Source organism: Simochromis diagramma, unplaced genomic scaffold (genome assembly GCF_900408965.1).
Source record: "Simochromis diagramma unplaced genomic scaffold, fSimDia1.1 OVJJ01000344.1, whole genome shotgun sequence".
In the NCBI taxonomy this organism is placed as follows: Eukaryota; Metazoa; Chordata; class Actinopteri; order Cichliformes; family Cichlidae; genus Simochromis; species Simochromis diagramma.
The window spans coordinates 15,368,933-15,392,695 of NW_024387375.1; the positions used below are offsets into that span (position 1 = coordinate 15,368,933).

Genomic DNA, 23,763 nt, shown 5'->3' on the forward strand with positions numbered 1-23,763 from the left:
CACGCATTCTTTTCCACTTTCTATGCTCTCATCTGTGTCTCCTTACCCCTTCTTTCCTTTTACTACCTCTGGCTTAGAACAGTCCAAATCTGTTTTTGTCTGAAGTTATAAAGAAAGAAATCATAAAGCAGAAGCATGTTTTCTGAACATGGGCTAAATTACATATTTATATAAAAACTAGTGTTGAAACTGTTTGGGGAATGAAAAGAAAGAAAAGAGTGTGAGATAACTTCACTCAGAGATGGACAACGATAAGAGAAAGACAGGAGAAGATAAGAAGATGAGAGGTTGCTTTCAAAGGTAAGGGCTGCTCGTGGCATTTGATAAACTGGAACTTTATATTATATGTGTTATTCAAAGGTTGCATGAAAACACCCGGCAGTTTAGTGCTTGATTAACAGGTTAGCTTGCAGTAATGTGGTTAATTTAAGTAAAGAACAGTGTTTCGGACTGCTGCAGAGCAGCTGTGGCGTTCATGGTCAGTTATGATGTTTAGATCTATTCAACCTTTATACCAAAGGAATAACCGTCTAGTGTAGAGACAGTATAAACAGTATACTGTCAGTGAAGGGAATAGAATTTAGCCAGATAGCTCATGAGACATGTGCTTGCATCTCGTTGTGTATAACTACAAAGAGCAGTAAAGCTCAGAGCAGCAGCGCTTAGCATAGATCAGCCGATCAGAGTTCCTATGTACTAATATTATTTTATTATTACATTAATATAGCACCAGGTTCAGTTAGCGTTGCACAAAAATAGCTAAGAGATGCATACTTCAAAGACCTACCTTCTAACTTTGCGTGCACGCCAGACTTTTTCACTTTTACTCGAGTAAAGAAGATGAGTCCGTACTTCAACTTTTACCATAGTATTTTTAACACAAGTATTTGTACTTCTACTTAAGTAAAGAATGTCTGCACTTTTGTCATCTCTGCTGGTAGACAAACCTTTGGTCTCTGCTTTAAATGACAGTATAGCTTTCCCTTGTTTCCAACTGTGTGTGCTGAGCTACATTAAGGCTGCTTACACTGCCAATCTTACTCCAGAAATCAAGCAAGCACAACACCTACCATTAAATCACAGCCACATCTTGCCAGACACGTGGTTGCTGTCCAATCACAGTTCTCTGCTGTGTCAGAGGTTTGAACGCTGGAATATCTTACATGTTACCTAAAACAGGCCGCTTGTCCTGTTCAGAAAACTATAAATCTCGGGCAAGTGCCTTTGCAAGCGTACTTCTATGAAACCTCTATATAACAGAAGGTATGTAACGGCCTGCAATAATAAGAAAAACAGTACACGGTGGGATTTTACAGACAGAGCCACTGACATTCCTTCGGGATCTGTTTTAGCTTATTGTTCTTTCAGAGCTTTATCCCTTGTTCCTGAGAAACCAGCTACCCCTGGATCTTAGTCCAGACATTTCCCCGAGGGATTCAGGGCAGCATCTCATTTGTATGTGACTTACGTGTATTATAGCAGCAATAGCAACAGCAATGTGTGCTGAATCCTCTGGGTTTAGGTTAAGAGAGAGTTTGGAGTCTTAGCTTGCGACAGACAGGCGCAGGCACCCCCTCTTCATTCCAGTCCACATTTCATTATGACAGGAATCTTAAATCACATGAAGACTTCAGGGACTATCCAACAGGAGGGATGCGTGGTAGGGGGGGGGGGGGGGGGGGGGGGATCTGGATATGATCAGAGGAAATGCTTTGTATGTCTGAAAGAAATAATTCACGCTCAGGTCTGGGGGATACATTACTCAGTACTTTTGTTTTGTTTTTTTTAAACTAGTCTTGCGATTTGTAGCATTGTCATGGTTTCTTTTCCAGATCTAATATTTTCCTGATAATTTCCCAGTAGTTTGCACTGAAGTTTCCTGGAACAGCTATGTGGGGTTTTTTTTTATTTTATTTATTGGTGCTACAGAAAAACAGAGACACACTAATTCAGTTGAGACCACTATAGTCCAAAAGAAGATCATCATTTCCATACACTAATTCGTTTTTTTCTGGGACTTCTATGACCTTCCACGTGGAAGAGCAGCTGCAAGACAGCATGCATGGGAGCAGCACGGCTTGAGATGGGTTGCAAAGCAGCCTGCAGATGTGTGGCAACTGTAGAAGCTATAGCAAAGCATGAAGGTGGTAATGGTGCATGATTAGGAAAACACAGTTTTAGTTTTGCTTGTGTAAAATTGAACCTATACATGTCAGCTCTTTTCTTTTGGCTCCTACAGGAAATGTATTCCTACTCTCACCACAGATGGTTTTTAAATTCTAAAAAGGTTTTAAAATTCTTTCACCATATTTAACCACTCAAGGTTTTGCGTCTCATGCAATGAAAAGTGTGCCTTATAAAGTCGAGCCAGAGGCCGAAAGAATGTGCACAGTTCCACTTCACACATACACGTTACACACATGTGTTTACTGTACTGCACCACACAATCTCTCTCTCTCTCTCTAAGAGGCCCAGGCCCCCTGCTTGGGTGGCAGCAGCCGAGAGAATAAGCAAAGTAAGGCGGAGATAGAGGAATCTGATCAGAAGCCAGATTGGCTTCCTTCCCCAGCCGGACCTCAAGCGTGTAGGACCTTGGCGGGTGGATAGACAGGCGGTTCTGGGACTCGGAGAAGGAAGAGCGGCCAGCTGGAGTGGTAACAGTGTGGTATTGTGAGCTGACTGACTGACTGACGCCTGAGAGGAGCAGAAAAGCAAGCTGCCGGGGTGGCCTCTTTCTGGGCCTCACAGGGCCCCAGCGCACTGATGCACTGCTCGAAGTGGGCCAGTCAGACACAAGAGCACAGTCAAGAGCAATTGGGTGGGTGTGTGCTCAGCACAGATCGAAGACAAAGAAGCATCCAAACAGGAACGTTTGTGTACAGTGAGCTGGAAGAGAAGAGGGGCAGAAGGCTTTGTTGACACTGTTCTAAAACTTCCATTAAAGCAATGATTATCAGCATTGTGGGTAAATTATTGCGCAATTGCAGCTGATGCTGCAAAACTCAGTTTATTAACAGAGGAAAACACCAACAAAACCATAGCTTAGATTTGGAGATAAAGACTGTGCATTTATTTCCCCTTAAAATGCACCACTGTTTTGTTTTTAAATGAGGCTGTGATTTTCATGGCAAGAACAATCTGTTTCTCTGTAACCAAAATGAAAGAAACGATTATCATCACGGGGAGTTTATCAGAAGAGCAAAAGGCCTGTTTGAACAAAAAACCTTCAGAGCAGAAGCAATCGCTCTGCCTGCCAGAGGGAGGCAGTGTTCACATTGCACATGCTTTTGCATTCTTCACAGCATCCATTTTCCATCCAATTCTTTGCAGCTTTTAAGACGCAAAATGATCGCTGCCACGGAAGCTGAGAGCAAGCAGTTATCTTGTTATTGATGTGGGCGCTTTGTAGAGAAAAGGGGGCTGCCACATTCTACCAGAGAGGACAGCAACACAACACAATAAAAGGGAAGATCTGAGGAAGTCTGAGGAATGTGAAGAATGGGGAAAGTAAAAAAAACCTCCTCAGAGGATGGACAAGGCTGTGGCTGTGTCACACTTAAACCTGAAACACACCATAAAGCTATTTTTAGGAGTATGTTTAGAGCATTGTGGGAGATGCTGGAATTGCTCAGCACATTATGCACCACAAAAGAGATTTTTATATATTTTAGGTTTCAGGAAAAATCCCAATCAAGCGTGGAAACATTGCACATATGGAGGATAAGCAGACACTTGAGGTTATGGTGTACATCTGTCCTGGCACCTCGTCAGAACATCATCTGGTTACCCATTCTGTTTGCTCTGAAACTGAGCATGCCTTGTATTTATCCTCCCACATGCGGCCTCAGCGGGGAATCCATCAGGTTAAAATACAGCAGAGTCTGGAGAACAAAAAAACGTCTTTTAGCTGAGATCTGGGCGAAAGGGGGGAACGCACGAGACAGAAGTGAAAACTGAGAGATAACAGACCACACTGTCGTACGCTCGGTCTTGGTAAATACTTTATATGCAATTGTTTTTGATTTTTGCAAACACTGTATAGAAAACACTTACGGTAACATTTTTTTAAACATTTAAAGCGCGTCTGAGTTTCCAGACAGACATGGCACAGTATAATCTACAGCTTTATAAACGCTCTCTCCTGTTCTCGTCCTCTGGCCTTGTCCATACTCAGCACTCCCCCCAAACACATAAAATCTCTTCCTCACACACACACACGCGCGTGCACACACACATACTCACAGCCACCACTATCAGGCTCTCCACTTATTATTCACAGTAAGCTTTATAATACTGTTTCTGTATTGTATGATGGTTCTCAACATTTTTTCTTTATTACTTAAAATAGCTATCGACATTTATACTGTAATATTTGGGAAGTGATACATTTGTATTTACATAAGCTTATCAGGCAAGAATCAAATACAACATGTGTGTAACATTTGTATAGCTTTACACAAGTTTGAATATTCTGCTGGAGTCGCTGACTGAAGACCATTTCCAACCGATGGTTTCCAGTCTGTTCAGGACAGTTCAGTTAGAAAAGAAGAAAGAGTTTGGGTTTTTTTTTCCTACTCCACAACGGCGCCTCAGTCACTCGGAGAGATGACACAGAGCAGCGGAGACAGCTGGTCACTGGCCGACTGCCTGCGGGGCCAGAGCAGCACCCCCCCTTAGAGCTGTCTGAGAGCACGAGGAGATTACGGGAGACTGGACGTGACTGGAGATGCTGTGAGGTGCTCACAGTATGTCGGACTCATACATTCAGCAGAGGCCAGGAGGTGTAAGTCGTTATATCTCGAATGGCTGTGACTTAGGGGGCCTTACAACCTCAGTGTGACTGGCACATTCAATCACTCGCTCTTATCTTTTTGATTGGTACAAGACGGAGTTGAGTAAACTTGGCAAATGGTCGTAGTACCACGTCTGATTTTAAAAGCAGATGCTCTCTTCACTTCCAGCTAATCGTACAATACGAATTGTACTTCCTCGTCTCTTACCTTTTCTTTTTCATGCACACACACACACAGTTGCAAGCACTCGCATGTACACCCCATATACACAAAGTACAGAATTGGGAATTACACTGACAAAGAGTAGGATAAAACCTTGTGAGCAGACACGCGGCCACGCATACACACTGGGACCTGGGTAAGAGACCAAACTTATGTGAGAGGAAAGTGAGGCACATAATGTGACAGGCAAAAGAGAGCCTGAATTTTGGTATACTTAAAACAGAAGTCGGATGTGGGTGGTTAAGGTGTCTCGGACGGGGCTGGGCTTTCACTCCAGTGAGAACTTCTAAAAGACATTTAGCACCTATGTTCTCCCAGGTGCCGTACGCGTACTCTGAAGGCAGTAGCTCTATCGTCTAAATGAATCAACAGCTATGCTCTGTGAATAATATTCAGGGTTCGGACTAAGGTACGATAGCAAAGATATGAGCAGTGCGTAAAGGCCTAGCTTTACTTTCACGTTCTCGTTTGCTGTTGCCAAGGCTGAAGGCATTACGTTCCACATAATCAAACATTTCAAGAATGTATGTGCTCCAACAGTCTCATATAAACTCTGAGTTGGGACCAGACATCTTTCTGCTGAGTCCCTACATGGCAAGAGTGGCAGTAGATTATTCTGACCTGGTGCTAGGAGAACATGGACTTAACTTTGTTTTCTTTGTTTCCTTGATCTAAAGGTTAAGGAACTATAGGCGCTGACAGGGGTTGCAAACGGAAACGTTGAGAGATTCAACTGAGAACAACTACAAAGGTGCCTGTTTGCTGAGTATTTACTCAAAATGGGGCAGCACTTTGCTATTCCTCTATGTAAATATTGTTTCGTAACTTCCTTTACGATAGTTAAAAGCTACTTCACTGTCTTGGGTGCATTGGTTCATATGGTCAGTTCATTTTATTTCATATAGATAACAGAAAAATAGTAAGGGAGAATGAGAGAGAGAAGGTAATCTGTCCATCCTTCCAGTCAGCCCTCACTTTGTTAGGATGGGGATCTTGTGTTTATTGTATTGTGTTTTAGTTCAACCATCGTCTGGGGTAGAGTCTTCGGGGGTGGACGAGTCCTCCGCAAAGTCGTCCGTTGACCCGCTCTTGTGGATGCGGCCGTCGCTACGCATGCTGTGGAAAGTCTTGCGGAAAGCCTCCATCATCGAGTGCGCCAGCTTCTTGGCCTCCAGCTTGCTCTCGCACTCCACAGCGTGGCAGTCCATCTGGAAGGACAGGTCGTCGTTGATCTCCCGGTAGATCCAGGCAAATATGTTGGGTTTGACGCTGTGGTCAGCTGTGCAGTAGGCGATGCGCGCCACCTGGTAGGTGTCCATGGTTACTGATGCCTCTCCGCGCTCGTCCATGTGGTGAAGACGCACCTGAAAGGGCCGGATCTCCAGCAGAGAGCCGCTAGCCGGACAAGTGCCCTGCTGCTGAGCCAGGGCGCGACGCTCCACCAGACCGACCACCGCCGACTCAGTGCAGCCAGACAGGAACTGCGTCCCAGAGATTGTCACCTTGCCCAGATAGGTCACCTGTAGCAAACAAGATACATAAATCTACAGTGAGACTCTTTTTTTAATTTACAATGCAATGCTTAACAAATCTAAATATGAAATTGGTTACTAATGAACCGCTGTGCTTTAATCTTTAGTTAAACATAAAAGGTGTAAACTAAGCAACAGTGGGACAAGGTTGGATCCTTGAGGAACACCACAAATAAGTGGGCATAGGATAATCTTTTTTCATGTTATAATTACATCATATTTCAGCATCTATAAAAGAGCATCCACCCATTCAGCTCATGTAAACATCTGCAAGTCACTGCTGAGTCACTCTGTAACTGAATGTGATCTGAATGATCACAGCAAAACGAGCCTTCGTCGTCGTCAAACTAATCACTGTGAAAAGCTCCAGTTCATTTTGATTTGTTAGTCACCTCACACAATTGCAATACTATCATTGCTGAAAGGGAGCTAATGTGGAAGAAAATATGCCTTTACATTTTAAGGATTGATATGCTTCAAAACCAGGTGCTTCACGTCTTTCTGTGCACAGAATGACGCTCTTTACGATCAGATCAAAGTGATAAGGTTTTTTGATGGTACTGAATGGTGTTTGATGTGTTATCTGTTGTACCAAAGACAAAAAACACTACATTTAACTGTGGCTGCAACATGTATTATGTATTATGGAATACCATAGTAATGACACTGCATACCGGGTGAGTGATAGACTGAGGAGATGGAGAGAGATAAGGTGGGAGAGGTAAGAAGCGAACAAAGCTGGAGTTTTTTGGGGGGAGTGTGGCCAGTTCAAGAGCAGCCCAGAAATAATGGCTGACTTGTGCACTTCTCTACATGCTGTTCTTTATGGCTTTACAAAAATACACAGAGGAGATGCCTGCTATGAGTCAAACACTCAAAGAGTTTTCCCCCCTGCCTGTTTATTCGGGGGCAGGGGAATACTCTGAACCCTTTAAGAGTTCGCTGAGGCTGGCTTGCATGCAGTGCATATTTAAAATATAGCTCCAGATAGCATGTGAGCAACAATAAAAGCAAATTCTAAAGGAGAGGAAAGTGTATCAATCATATCAACATTTATGAATTTATGAATTGTAATGTGTGTTGAATGTGAACATTTCTGGCACAATGCACAACACTCGAATGTCAAACCAGACAGTGATCTTGATAAAACTATTCCCAAAGAAATTCCAGCCAAATATCCATCCTCACATCTATTCTGATAACAAAAAAGTCATCCAACAGATATCCATGCCAGACTGACAAAAAACACAGAAAATGACACAAAGCAGAGGCTCGGGCCATGGTTTATTTAATCATATAATTTAACTGCTTCCATTTTGTTTAGTCTGGACCAGTCGAGTCTACCTGCGCTGGTTCACTGCTATATTTTTGACTGCATGGGACTCTTCAGCGTAAGCGTTGAGGATAGACAGGCCAAGCTTAGGGCAATTACCATAAAGCTGGAAAACTGAAAAGCTGGACCTGGACCAAAAAGCTTGGGGGCGCGATTATGAAATGAATGTATCATTAATTGAGCCCAAACGATACAGGAGTTTTCGACTGATACCGATATCTGGTGATCAAAAAGGTCAGATATGGATATATATTCAACACAAAACACATTTTAGGTGCCGTTATTTAACTTTTTCGAGTCTGTCCAACTCCACTCAGATCAGCTGGTGGTGTTTGTGGCAATCCAAACACTGCCAGCAAGGAAGTTGCAGATTGCCCTCTGGTGGACCAAGTATGCAACTTCGACAATTATAACATGCTTGAAGGGTGTTTCTCCCGTCTCCTCTTTCCTTTTTAAATATATATTTAGTGGATTTTATAAAGGCCAATGCCACGAGACCCTTTTGTTTTGTTTAATTCATGTATAAACAGAAATGTAGTAATTACAACAGGGAGTTGTAGCTGATGTGTTTATAGTAGCCTTAGATCCGTACTGAAAATGTTTGTTCAACATTCAGACTCATTTTGTGACTTTGATTCACTGCCATATGAAACATTCCTGACCAGAAAAATTAAGTTTCAGTGGTTGAACATTATTCTTGATTCATTTCTGAATTCTCAGAATTCAAAAATGTGAAATTTAAAGTATTATTTGCTTTAGTGGTCTAAAAAATGTGTACACATAGATGTAGGAGTACAATAGTACCATTCTTTTAATCTTGTAAAAAGTTTAAAACAGTAAAGCACAGAAAAGGCATCTCAGATTTTTTTAAAGACAGAATTCAACATGACGCTGCAAACCGGACCGACAGTGTTTAGAATATTTTGCCAGTATAAGGTGGACTGATGAATAAACTCACATAAAAGTAGGTCAAAGAATCCTCTGGAAAGCTTGTTTAAAAGTAGCATCTGTATTTGTTCCATATATATATAAACAAACTCCAGCCTCCCTCTATGGTGTATGAGCCCCCATAATATCACAATACCCTGATTACAGTACAACAAAATGTGGATTCCCAATTTAAAACACGGGAAGAGATCCAGGCAGCGAATGCAGCCTGGATCATGCCTGGTTTTCATTAGTGGTGGGCACTAATGTGAGACATGCAGGCTTCACACTGGATCCATCATTCAGCTGAGCACCACAGGTCTGCAGGAGCAGCCTGGAGGCTGGGTGGTTTTGATAGCCAACCGCCCCAACACCCTCTCGCAGCCAAACGGCGGTCACTCAGTCAGCCAACAGATCCAAAGACTACGCCAAGATACATCAACCATCCACAATGTGCCTTTTGTACGTCAAATAGAAATAAAGAGTCATTATGGTTACTTTTCACTGCGTCTCCCATTTTGATATTGAGTTACTTGTTTAATCTGCCGTTGTTTTTACTGATTGCTTGCTTCCTAGTTAAATGAAGGCTGGCTGCTTTGCCAGGTTGTATTCAAGGCCAAAAAAAAGACAGTTAAATGTTTTCTCTTACATCCACATGTCTGCTCCGCTGGCTCTGTTCTGCTGCTGTGTTTGAAAATCAGGATATAATCTAGTTGATCTGCCTTGTTCAAAAAGAGCCGCAGCAGCCAGCTATTCAAAGCAAATAAATCCATTCTCGGGATGCTTTCAGAGGGGACCAGCCAGGAGGTCAAGAGGATACAAACATGTTTGATTTTCAAAGCAAAACTTTACTATTTCATTTTGGGAAGTCCGAGCTGGTCGTGGTAAATTTCTTAACTTTGTAGGAAAGCAGAGACTAATACTAGTGCTATACAGGTTTGTGCATGTGTGTGCAGCGCACACAGAAAGATAAGTGAGGAATGTGTGAAGTGAGGAGGTCAGCAGACTGAGCAAACATTAGTTTATTTCTTTAAAGTCCAAACCAAACATGCAGCTGAAGAGGAAACTGTTAGATTGCTCAAGAAGAAAGATGAGAGACAGCTAGAAATAGAAGAAAATATTGCTCAATGAGGCAGTGTTCATGTGAAGAAAAAGAGGAAAATAGACGAGTAAAACTCTGGAAGTGCATGATTTTCTGGTTTGCGGTGCATGAATCACCCATTTCATCTGCACTGGTATTTTTTTCCTGAGACAACACTGAGCCCATTTACACCTGGTTTTAAAAATGTGCTCTCTAGGTGATAAATGTGCATCTACTGTATGAACTCCAGACAAACTAAATGTGAAACTAAATCTGGAGATTATTATTAGGCTTGGCTGCTGATTAAAGGCAGCACAGATCCAGCTTTTATATTATTAGGTTATATTTTAATATGTGAACAAAGAACTGAGCCATCGTTTCTTCAGTGTCAAAGCTACCCAGCAATACGTGTGAGTGCATCCAGTGGTACACAGGAAACACGAACTGTTAATAATACATTTGGGGAACTTAATTTTCCAAAATGCATATCCGGTATAAAATAACATCCACATTGTTGCTAGGATACTATGAAAGTGACCAATCGAAAGAGGACTAGTTCCTCTTCTGGTTTCTTCCCTATTAAAGTGTAGATTTTAACTTTGAAAGCAGTTATTCTGCAAGTGTCAGCAATCACTGCAGGTGAAATGATTTCAGGTCAAGTGTCTTGAGGAGAGAAAATGGAAATAAAAACAGCACAGACATATACACTTACTGACACACATACTTTATTGTGTACGCCTTGCTAGTAACAGGTTGGACCAATTTTGCCTTCAGAACTGCGTCAATTCTTCGTGGCGCAGAATTGAAACGTGGGCGGAAACATTCCTCCGAGATTTTGGACCATATTGATATGATACACAATCACACAATTCCTGCAGATTTGTCGGCTTCATGATGTAAACCTCTCATTGGACCACATCCCAAAAGTGCTCTGCTCAGATCTGGTGACTGTGGAGGCCATGTGAGTACAGAAGAAGAAACCTGCTTTAGATGATTTACATGAACTTTGTGGTGGTTTACCCCGCTGGAAGCAAAACATGGGCACACTGTGGTTTAAATGATGCACATTTAGCACTAAGTGGGGCACAAAGTGTGTCAAGATCATTACACCACCATCCTGAAACCCAGAGAACAGTAAGGCACTGGATGTTTTCTGTTTTTCAGATCATTCTCTGTAAACCCCATAGATTGCTGTGTGGGAAAATCCCAGTAGATCAGCAGTTTGCGAAATACTCCGACCAGCCCAGGGCATCAACAGCCGTGCTTCTTTTCTCATTCTGACGCTCAGTTTGAGCTTCAATGTCGTCTTGACCGTGCCTACATGTGCATTGAGTTGGTGCCATGTGATTCGATGATTAGACAACAAGCAACTGATCATGTATGTCGCTAAAGTGTATACAGCATCTTATAAGCGATGTGATAGTGTGAGTTCTGTTCATTTTGTGGTAATGATTCACTCAGAGTCCAGTGTTTCCAAAAGCCATGGTATTGGGTCAATTTAATTGCTTTTAGGATAAAACCAGGAAGTTGTTGAGAGCTCTGCCTACTATATTTTTTAATATAAAATAGAAAAACAAAACAACGTGGATATGAGGAATTAAGATTTTTGATAGAGAAGCTGTTGCAGTTCCTTCTTGAATCTATTCCTCTTTTTTAGAAATATTGTCAAAGTATTAAACCAAACACCCTGATGTTTAAAAAAACACATTTGTTTTGCTCTTTAAATGAGTTGTTTTTTTTTTTTAATTAAATTGAAAAGGGCAGAAAAAGACGTGACTGATCACATTAAAATTGAAAGCACGCATTCTTTCCCAACATCTGACACCAGCTAAATGACTGACGCTTTAAAGCAGCAGTGTTTAGATGGCTCTGCACACAATCTGTGTCTGGAATCCAGCTGAAGAGGCACGAGAGGTTAGTGGTTGACTTTTTACAGCCATAGTGTGTGTGTGTGTGTGTGTGTGTGTGTGTGTGTGTGTGTGTGTGTGTGTGTGTGTGTGTGTGTGTGTGTGTGTGTGTGTGTGTGCATTGGGACAGTTTCACAATGACCAGACGGACTCAGATCATAATCAGTTCTGCAGACAGGAGAGATGTGATTCAGGTTGGACTCGGTCTCAGCACAGGTTATGAGAACCTTCAAGATCTCCAAGCCAAACGTGGATGCTCGCCACAGGACTCTGTCAGAGTTTGTGAAGTGAATGAAGCAAACCATTGAGGCTGTAGCTATCTCCACATCAGGTTCTTGATAAAACTGATACATCAATCCATAAATCCCAGACAGCAACACGTGTGCTGTGCTCTACTCTGGCAGTCTGGCTACGTCCTGGCAACCTTGTTTCAACTTTCCAAGAGTTTCTCCTTCATTCCTCCACTCATATCTTTTCCCCTCCACTCTGTCCTCTCTCTTTCACCTGTTTCTTCAGTGAACTCCTTCACCCGCTTCCCCTCTACTATTCTGCACTTCTTCAAAGCCTCGCCGTTATTTCTATCCCGCCAGAGTGGAAATGCTGATTGCATGTGAAGCAATATGGAGACAGAAATGAGGATCAGTTACAGGAACAAAGGCCTTGGGGGCTGCAAAGAAAGGATGTTGTAAAGATAAATAAAGCAAATGTGGACAGAAAAAACAGACAGAGTGAGGGGAACGGCAAGGTTTAGAAAACAAGCTTATGTGAAACTGAAATTTAAACTATCTGCTGGAATTCTGGTGTAGACAAAAGCATACCTGCTTTGTCAACGAGACACAAAAACAAAGAGAAGCAGTGGGAATGTTTGAGATTGTGACAGAGAGGGGAGGGAGCATGGTTAAACATTTGCATGTGTGCCGACATGTGGCTGCTATTACCAACTCTGGTTTAACCCATTGTCCTTTTCTATTCTCTCACTCTCCATTTCTCTTACTGTACACTGCGAGAAGCTCAAATGCCTTCTGCCACCTGCAAGACTGCAAGAGCCCCAGTCGTTGCTTTGCACAGTTTCATACCATTTATGTTAGCGCAGAGGGTTCGAGTTCCTGTTGCGGTATTCTCCTGAACCATAGGTGGCGCCACTGAGACAAAATCTTGCACAACAGTGCAAAACCAAAAACAAAGAAATCACAGATTTTTTTTATTCTTTTCCCCAGAAAGTCTCCCTCTGCAAAATAGCTGAATCTCAGTGCTTCTGTTGTTATCATTCAAGGTGCAACGTGCGAGGTCATAAAAATCTAAATCGAGAGGTGCACAGCAACAACTTGCACCAGCAGATATGATGTCACTTTATCGTCCAGCTTTGTTCGAAGAATGGTGAGGATAATGGCAGCACCGATGGGCCTCATGATCATCTGAGGCAGTTGGAGTGTTCGTTGGCTAGTTTCTGGTAGCACTGCTAGTTTGGCTGCTTCTAGTGTAAAAAAAACTCGAGGTAGAATCCACATTAGGTCAAAGAGTTAAATTAGACTGACACCACTCAGACGTCTGTACTTTATGCTTGAAGCTCCTGCCACCAGATGGGTAACTTTGAATGACTCAAACACTGAAAACAGGGGAACAGCTAGCTTTGCTCAAATGCGCACATGGGGGTGTCCAGGCTGCATCCTCCTGAGGACCCGGCCTTTGCGGTCTACATGGGCCGGGTCCTCCACAGGCCGGGTAGGCCAGAAGTGAGCAGCTGTGACATTGGACAGTCTAGCCTTCAGATTTGTCTCACCAGCTGTCTCGGTGGAGTTTAATAAACTCAGCCGTCTCCTTCTTGCTATGTAAAATATAACAGGACACTGGCGTAAATTCTCGATCATCTCACACTTCTGTGTATTCAGCTGTAATCTCACCCAAACCGATTTACTCACGAACAAATAACACACTGAAAAAAGCCAAACAATAACATTTTTAAGTTATCTAAGTGACTTATATATGATGTTTAACCTGAGTAGCGAAAGACCACGGGGGGTTTGCCGGGAGTTTGCTGTTCTCGTCCCGGTTAGCTATCGAGCTGGTGGGTAACAGACGTCTCCGAAAATGTTGGAGCACTTTTGCAAATATGTTATATCTTGACAAACTGAGCAGATATTTGAAGTTTACACAGCTACACTCTCGCCTGAAAGTACGTTAAAAGTTTATTTTGCGACCTGGAAAGAGTAAGTAAATGGTAAAAATGGCCTGTATTTGTATAGCACTTTACTTAGTCCCCATGGACCCCAAAGCGCTTTACACTAAATTCAGTCATTCACCCATTCACACCGACATTCACACACTGGTGATGGCAAGCTACATTGTAGCCACAGCTGCCCTGGGGCGCACTGACAGAGGCGAGGCTGCCGGACACTGGCGTCACCGGGCCCTCTGACCACCACCAGTAGGCAACGGGTGAAGTGTCTCGCCCAAGGACACAACGACCGAGACTGTCGGAGCTCAAACCAGCAACCTTCCGATTACAAGACGAACTGCCAACTCTTGAGCCACGAGCACAATAGCTGCTGCCATTGTTGGAAACTGGAAAGGGCTGGGCCATGCTATGAATTCTGGGATATGGTGGGCCACAAAGGATACACCCGACCCATCCTTCAAATCTGGGGAAAAGGAGCACATTTGTCGGCTGCATTTGGAGGAGTCTACGAATTTGGACAGCCTTCATCACGTCGCTGTGACGTAATCGGACTACAAATGCGGCCTCAGGAGGATGCAGCCTATGAATTTGGACACCGACATTTAGCTTGTAAGCTAGGTGTTAAACTGACAAAAGAAAAAGAGCTAAAATGGTACAGCAAAACAATTCTAGTAAGAAACATAAGGTCATTCCTAACCAATACTGCATTTCATTTGCCTTGGAAGTCAGAGCTAGCACGCTGAGCACATTCCAGTAAAGTCAGACTTGTTTTGATCGATAGCAAGTTTGACCCATTCATGAATCTCTAGCAAACTAGCACAATAGCTGTTTTTTTGTTTTTCAGTTGAGCTGATTCGAGATAACAATCGACCAATGTTATCTCAGAATGGTGACGAATGAGATGAGCCCCCGTCTTCAGAGTATTTGAATTTATTTAATATCAAAAGTTGGTACTCCTCTATTCATAAAGCATCATCACACAAAAAAATTTGCAGTGGTTGTTTGCTGTATCAATACAGTATATTGTTACAATTTTTGCTGTTGTACTACTGCTTATGTCCACTATCGCCAGCCTGGACTGTTACGCAGGAGTTGATGGGTCTTTTCTAGCTGGATGTCTGACTTGAGGGAACATTCCAGTTGAAAAATTCCAACAGGAAACTCGGAAGTTCTGACTTGAAACGGAATACATCATAATAAGCCAATCGCTGTTCTTTCCAGAACTTTATAAAAAAAACGTCTGAGACTCCTCTGCTTCTAGTGTTGACTTCTTCTCCTCCCATACCAGCGCCGATGTGGAGGTTTTGTCCAAGTGGTGCCACCTATCACTGAGGACAACACTCACGCCCTCAGAGTTCACTGGAGAGATGTCCTCCACAGTCACCAGACAACAGAGCACCTTTGGGATGTGGTGGAACGGGTGATTCTCATCAATGGAGCGAAATTTCTGAGGACTGGTTGAGGTAGACTTAATAAATCGGACAATGAGCATAAAAACTGTAGGTGTTACCCTATTGTGTTTACAACACTACAAAGGACTCAGCATCTCTTACTAATTAAAATCATAGAGCACTGCGGAGAACATGCATGCAAACACATTAAATCGTGTAGCACGGCACCACAAACTGTTTCTGACATTTCCCATTTTGAATGAATCAGTGGATCCAAGCACAACAATGCAATGAAAGCCACAACTGTGGTAGGGTAAAGAACAAACAGACATGCAAAGACAGAAAAGAGAAGTTTATTAATAACAGCTGAGTGAATGCAAAAAAGGGTAGAAGAAAGCAGGGGACACACAGAGGGGGACTGAAAAAACATCCGCAGCCCAGCAAGTGAGCCGGTGGGAAGAGACGGGAACATCCTGTCTGCGCCTGTCTATCTCAGTGTGAGTCGTTATTCGTGTGTAAGCACACACGCATGTCTGTGTGGATGAAAGGTGTAGAGCTAGTGCCGCTGGAGCCACAGCCGGTTCGGCCATCACTAGAGAAAGGATCTAAAAGGATGAAAAGAGAAGAGCGGGTAGTATGAGAGAAAGATGAGGGAGGACTCGATAAAGAGATACCTGTCCCTACAGACGTTCCCTTTGGGACCATGGAGGAAGAAAGAGGAAGGAGCTGAGAGGACAAGGAAGCGAGTTTGAGACCAGAACACAGACGCGGTTGTTGAGAGTAGCTGTTTGGTCTTGATGGATCAGCTTTGGGAACAGACTGTGATGTGAAGGCAGGTCAGGAGCACTTCTGGAGCTTGTCATTTCTGCATTTAAGCCACCTTCTCAGAAACCGGTCCAAGGGCAAACAGGTGGTGCAGACTAAACACACAGTCCCCCCACCAACCCACCTGGTTGTAGTTTGCTCCATCCATATGTTACAATCTTTTCCAAATGATGAAAGATAGAATATCGGCACGAAAATGTAATTGTTTTTGTTCGCGCCACAATCACCGGCTATCTGGAAACATTTCAGATTTGTTTCTGGCGGTGGTGTTTGAATGTTGGCTGCCAAGAGTTAGCAAAATACCTGCTATTATCTATGGATGAAAGAAAACTAGCAGGTAATTTGACAAAGAACTGCAGAAAAAACAACACTTGTGAAGGGAAAATGTCCCGAACCAACATAAAGTGTAAGTCTAATCTTTACTTGAGAGATGGAATGCCATTGTTCCCGAAAGCATTCCTTCTTTCAAAGGTTCAGGTTTGTCCTTTCATTTGTTTTCATCAGCAGTCATACATTGGTTTTCATTTAAGGGAAATAATATCAGTTACACACTGTTGTCAAATATTCAGTACTGTACTGGCCCAAAATATTTACATCAGTATGATAAAGATATTTACTGACACCAAAGTCGTACTGTATATCCTTTAGCTTTGCACAACTATGCAACTGTTGACAGTAGAAGGTGTCTCCCTCTGTAAAGCCTCTGTGTCTCCAACAAGACTGGGAATCCACTGCTTGGGAATTCAGCATTCCTGAAGTGGTTGTTAAAATTCCTCTAAACGTATTGAATCAGCACAGTCCAGCTGGCTGTGCTAGTCACGGCACGCGAAGATGGATCAGCTTTTTTTTTTTTTATCCCAATTCAAAGCGCTGTGTGTTTTTTGCTTGTTTGTGTTGGGAGATGATGTGGTATGTATCAGCCCAAAAAAAAAAGGAAAAAAAAGAAATTACTCTGACTGGTTCAGTGCCAAGACAGAAGCCCTTTGGTGTAACTGAAAGGAGCTTTTTCATTCACTCTCACTTACGTACAGCCTACTGCAGCACAAGACTCTCGATAGTCCAAAGATGGAGCAAGGTGAAACTTATCTAAACTGTACACATATACTTCTCACCATTCAACTATGTACAACTACACTGACAATAGTACTCGCAAGAAAGTCATTACCTGACACATAAATAACCCGTCTCCTCCTCAAATAATGAATGATGATGATGAAGCTGTAACACTGGTATTGGATCAGTACTCAGTAGCTGTATGCATTGAAAACCAAGGGTGTAGCATTGTATGCAAATGACAAAAGCTCCCTCCCTGCTTTCATTAAATGACTATCAAGTGGGTGACACAGAGAAACAAATAAAATAAAACATGGCCACAGACAGTATTTGGTCGCGATGCTAGCAGAGGTAACACGCCTGAATAACTTAACTCCTCTGTCACAATTCTTTACTAACTTCTGCTCACATAAAAATAATCGACAAGCAGAATATTCTTTATTCTGCTTGTCTATATTTCTTTATTTATTTAAAATAAAGAAATATACAGGGTTTATCAAAAAGCACAATCTGATTTCAAAGCGCTTTCACTGGTAACGATCGAAACATATACGGTTACAAAGCGGCAATTCGTGAGTTATTTGCCGGTGTGTAGCATAAGAATAGCAGTAATTCCAGACGTGGTAACAAAAGTACAGGGTTAGTTATGACTATAGTTATAACTATGGACATGTGCCATGCGTCATGACAGTTTTAACTTTAACTTCCTGGACCTGGCTGTCACGTGTGTGACACAGGTAACTGATCCTTTATAGGCTGGGGCTGAAATGGGACAAACTGGCAGGTGTTCCAATGGGTCCTTGTACAAATCACTGTTGTTTTGGGGGGTTTTTCCACACAGTGGACCAGCGTGTCCGTTGTACTCCACGTTTTCACCTCGGAGATTGAACCAGACTTTAATGCACTTGTTAGCCCAAATACAGACTAGCTTTCTCTCACTGAACAACAATAAAGAACTTAAAAGTAATTAAACTAGTAGCAAAACAGCACTTTCTCTAAATTTAAAGGTCTTTGAAACTTGGCAAATACACACACACATTTAGTTAATAGTTGTTTTAGGTAATGTTCATTAAATGGTGATAAAATGTTGGCACCTTCTCATTTCATTGCCAAATTATACCATCTACTGTCACCACTAGCAGTTTATAAAGACATGGACTTGAGTGAATTCAGCTTATTCTCTACAACAGTTCCAGTTTCTCGGTGGTCAGAGTAAAGCTCAATTTTAAACAGAAGCATGAATACTGCTCTCATCAACATCTCTTGTCCTTTCAGTGAGGTCTGAAAACCAATCGCTGAATTTTAAAACGAGGATGAAACAACCCGGGAATGTTTGCACATCAGCGATTCTGATGCTTCGAGCTACGAACACACAAATACACATAAATGCCAGAAACGCTGATACAAATCTGCTGGCACATTCCACAGCGCAGGCAGCTGGAAGCACCAGTCGTCTCAACTGCGTGGTAAAAACGATTTAAATGTCATCACTGCATGTTCTGTTCTGGGAGGAGGAGTGACAGCGCATCCAGCGCACAATCTGACATCAGAATATCAAGTACGGAGACAGACAAAAAGGCTCTCTGCCTAACAGATTAGATAAAGGCATGGTAGGACCAGCCTGCATTGCACGGGCTGCTGACGTGAATGACGTCAGTGACAGAGGGGAGTTATGACTAGCAGAAGTAGCTGATAACATAGCATAGTGATGTCAATACAGAACAATGTTACGGTGTTACAGCGAGCCTGAATGCCTTTTGGTGCACTACAGAAGCAAATCCAAAACAACTCATTTCTGCACCTTTTCCCCAACAAATGAAATATAATATGGTAAGTTGCAAACCTTAGATATATTGTTAGCAGGATTTTGTTGCCTTTGGACAGACAGGCTAACATAAGCTGAATGAATTTGCTCGTTGATATAGTGTTCAATTTCCCAGAGGTTCCCAGATTCATTTTTTTCCTGCTCTGCTCTTCTTTTCTTCAGGACAAATATAATTTAAAGCAGTGAATGATGGGTAATTAGCCTTCATCTGACATTCACGTTAACACTTATACAGACTGCACACTGTCTGTCTCACTGCTGGGCTGTTAAATACGTAAGGTGGGTCTGAATTGGAGACTTGTGCGCTCGTGCCTCATAGCCACATCCAAAATCCCACTTTTTCTAAAAGCCAGTTTGACTCCTCGGGGTCCCGGCCAGGCAACTCTCAAAAGCTACTTTCTACTCTTAGGTGAAGAGAACAAATTAAGTTCAAACATAACAAAATTATATTGTTTTTTTAAGCGGACTCCAGAGTAATTTCACAATTGCCATGAAGTGTGGTGATGAAGCTGGCATGGCTGCAAAGTACGTTGCACACGTTGTCAGTGGATGTGAAGTGGAGCGCTTTGACAGCGGCGGGGAAAGCGGGGCAATGAGAGGTGGCCTTTCATGCTCGCTAGCTGCTAGCTTTGGCAGAGGAACAGCAGTCCTCAGCCAGCCTTCCTGCCTGTCTGTCTGTAAATTGGGTGCACGACCGGAGAATGTGAGAGGGGAGAGTGAGGGTGAAATAAGACGTTCACGGAAGGCAACGTAAAACACTCCGTGGGGATAATAAATGCTATAATATTCTGCAGGAAGGATGGCAAGGAATCCAAAAAGCAGAGGTGGGCAGACAGATATGCAGACAGGCAGGTAGTGACTCAGACAGGAAGTTACGGAAGCCAACAGATGCAGGCAGCGAGGCAGACTCACATCTGAAGAAGTCTCAGACAGACAGATGAAGGAAATTATTTATGTGTGTGTGTACTGGTAATTACAAACAATAAGTGAGTGGAAATTAACTGTAACACGCGAAACACCAGTATCCTGATGACTCAGTAACTTGTGACACTGCATTTGTCACAACAACCCTCTGCATGTCTTCTTCACTACATCTGTGAATCTTCTCTGAGGTCTTCCTCTTTTCCTCCTGCCTTTATCCAACATATCCACTGTCCTTCCTCTGCACATGTCCCAGCAATCTCAGCCTTGCTTCTCTAACTTTGTGTCCAAAACTGTCCAACCTGATCTGTCCCTCTGCTGTACTCATTTGTAATTCCATCCATAGCGTTTACTCCCAATGAAAATCTGCATCTTCAATTCTGCCATCTCCAGCTCTGCCTCCTGCCTTTTGTAAAGCACCACCACTGTCACAAAGAGGGTGCCACCCTCAAAACTTCCTTATGACTGGTTTGGTTTCTAGCAATTTGCCATGTTCACCTGTAGTTTGCACTGAAGTTGCCAATTTGTTTGCAGATAATTGCTAACTAGCCACCAAGCAGTAACTTGAAACTTGAAAAGTTGAATGCAATCTAGACCAACATGTTCAAAAGGAGTTTGCAGACACAACAGCATGTTTTTAATTCAAAATGCAGCTAACCGCAGCAAGCTGTAGGCAAACAAAGTAACTGTAAGAAGGGTTTTGGTCCAGCCCCTTCTTTGCTGCCAATTTCACCAAGCAACAGCTAGCAACCTCCAGCAACCACTTGGCAACCAGCTGGATAATATACTTTTACCTAGCAACCGGTGGTTACCAGAGAGCCACACTTCACATGGGCTCCCAGTAACCTCCTGCAAACAGTCGAGGAATACTCACTTTTACCAAGTGACTGGAGCCTGGGGCCAAAGCAGAAGCACCTTAAACTACACACACATTTGCATTTCATAGGGATAGTCACCACATCAGCTACCCACTGCACTCATGGTGTCACAGCTTTGCAAGTCTACCATGAAGATAAATAACAGGTGATTTTGCTACCGCGAACCTCAGACTTTCCAAACACAGCCTCTGCACTTTGTGTTATAATTGATCTTTGATTAATGACAAAGACTTTCCTTTAGAAACAGCTGGATGAGACTGTTTGTTTACTACACTTGTGGCCACTATCAGGGACCTGGCTTTTAAGTGGCCACAAATATTAAAGTGAGAGGTAAAACACATTTCACTGGACCTCATCGTGAAAAACAACTCTGTCTATATTATTTTATTCTCATTATCATTTACTGGATAAAAGTTGTGTAAATTCCACAGCATTAGGTTTTATTTTATTAACTTCCTAGCATATGATATTGTGTCACATAAGAGGCCTTCTCCCACCTGTACCTCAATATGAGCCAGTGGAAACGCTGCTGGGTAACTTGTGTCTCTTCTAGCTAGACCAAACTGCTCTGCTCTGCCAGCAAAGGTCCTCTTACTGACTTTCACTTCAACTTCTGGAGCTTTTGGGAAGTGCCAAAAAGGACTCAGCACTTTTGGCCCTCGTAGCTGCTTTTGGGATGTTTTCCCCCCCGCAGACGTACATGCATTTAGTACGAGTGCGTCTGCATGAGTCTGCGTGTGTTCATGTTCGCTGTTCTGTACGCTGATCCAACAAATACAAATATCAACAAGAGCTGGGACTGTGTGTTCCACATCGGTGTTTTTTGGCAGGAATGTTCTTTAATGTCAGCTGCCAGATACGAAAGGTTTATTTTAGTTTAGCGAAGTTAGAAAAACCTCCGTTTCCAACATGCTTGTTAATGACACAGCATTAGAGACCAAAAACAACATCAGACATGCAAAATAAAACCCTAATGCCCCACCACCACCACTTGAAGTTGCCTTCCGCGATGATTTCAGTTTATTTGTTAGGCTTACAGTGCTGTGGCACAAGGGAGGCAAATACACAAAGACACAGTTAGTGGGTTAGAAGTGTTGTGTGTAATAACAGAGCCTGGCTGCTATTTTAATCTGTAGCCCTGTTTGCTTTCTGTTTTCAGGACAGAGAAAAGAGAATATGGGCTGTGAGTTGGATCACAGTTAGAAACCCTACATCTAACACTTAGTAGAGCCGGGAGGGGGGGGGGACACATTCATGCCAGGACGCACGTATGTGTGTGCCCACAGAGACATTCAATATTTCTCAAGTATGTGGCTCAGACAGGAAAGTTAAAACTTTAAAAACTCTGTGCTGGGAAATCCACGGTGCAAGTTAATTAAACTTGTGACCAAAAAGAAAAGGAAAAACATTTGGATTAAGGCTCTAATAATGCTATTACAGATTTAGTGTTCAGGACTGGATTTGAGGATTATTAGGTTCATGTGACCCCCTACCTTGTATCCAGCGTGGGTCCTGCTCTTTGCATGCGGTGTGGTAGAGCAGAGCTCAATGGCCTCGGGCTCGTGGAAGATCACCGTGGGCAGCGGCTCCTTTCTCAGCGTCAGCACATTCAGCTTGGTCTTCAGCATGGTCTGAAAGTGCTGATGGAGAAAGAAAGATATATACACACTGTGCTTTAGGCAAATATGCAATCTGTACCAAACAGCAAAAAGCTAATTATGGCTGTGGTTCAGCATTAAGTTTCCTTGTCAACACTGCTGTATGAAGAAAAAACAACCCCCAGAAACTTCAGCATTTTGTGTGCAGACGTGTACCTCATGTCCTGCAAAGGAAAGTATGGAACAGGCTCAAGGGGTCAAAGGACTTTCAAGGCTTTTATATTTACACAGGAGCCCACTCCAACTGATAGAAAACACATCTCGGTGGTGAAAAGGGAAGATGAAGTCTCGAAGTGAGATGGCTGTGAGAGATTTAGTCTGCTCCGAGAGGAATGTGAGGAGCAGACGAAGGAAGCCCTGCCCTCTCTGTCCCCGTCAAAACAAGAGGGGCTGCCTGCTCTCATACTACAGTGCACGGCAAGTGTTTCCTGAAGCCGTGCAGAACCACACGGCCCGTCTGGCCATGTGCAGCGTGCCTGTTAGAATTTCTGGTATTTTTAGACACCATCAAAACAAAACTGAGCAGCTAATTAAATCACGATTTTCTGAACTAAGGGGAAAACGGCACACCTGCTGGGCAACGGTGTCTGCAGCCTGACCTCAATTATTTTTCTGGCTCCATCAATCGGTGAATTAAGGCCTGAAAATGACATTTCTTGCCAAATCCATATTAGCAGGCTTCATATAAATCGATCTTGTCAGGGACTAACAAGGTAGCTTTTTGCGATAAACAGTTATACACAACTTAAACGAAACTGCTAGCTACAACACGAAGCTGGGCGCTTAGCATGTTCATCCACTGCATTGAAACATTTTACCTTCACGATCTGTAAAGAAAACAGCTAAAGCATTGGTAAAATGAGTAAAACCTCTTTAATCTTTAATGCTTATTTTGTAAAATCTCATTGAATTGGGAGAATTAGTGGAAAAGTTCACTTTTTCGAGACATGACTTTGCTGTTACCTCTGTTGTTGGAGGACGATATCAAAAATTGCATTAAGTGTTTTCCTGCGTAGCGGTGTTAAGGTTGTGATATCCCTGCTAAGGACTGCTAACTACACGCAAGAAGGGCTCATTAGCTAATTAGCTAATTAGGGGTAATTAGCTTAGATTAGCTAGTTAGTTTGTTTCATAATTAAAATTTACCTCTGTTCTAAGTTTGCATAACCTGCCATCGACCGCCTGGGTTGCTGTAGAGAAGGATCAATTGGTGCACTGCCATACTCTACGCTTTGGTAACA

General features: G+C 42.8%; 1 protein-coding gene and 1 long non-coding RNA gene across 2 annotated transcripts in view; one reads left to right on the plus strand and one right to left on the minus strand.

The window, feature by feature from the left end:
* The first annotated feature begins 74 nt into the window (after nucleotides 1-74).
* On the plus strand, nucleotides 75-2,959 carry LOC120719391. Its single transcript, XR_005692675.1, has 2 exons — nucleotides 75-300; nucleotides 2,468-2,959. It is a non-coding gene; the product is annotated as an uncharacterized LOC120719391 (long non-coding RNA).
* A 1,024-nt stretch (nucleotides 2,960-3,983) lies between these two features.
* Nucleotides 3,984-23,763, minus strand: part of pid1 (phosphotyrosine interaction domain containing 1) — a 32,987-nt gene continuing 13,207 nt past the window's right edge. Inside the window, exons 2-3 of the mRNA XM_040008528.1 lie at nucleotides 22,358-22,504; nucleotides 3,984-6,535 (exon numbers count right to left, since the gene is read on the minus strand). Of these exons, the coding sequence (XP_039864462.1) occupies nucleotides 6,035-6,535; nucleotides 22,358-22,504 (648 nt within the window). The 3' untranslated portion in view covers nucleotides 3,984-6,034. The remainder of the gene's footprint in view (nucleotides 6,536-22,357; nucleotides 22,505-23,763) is intronic.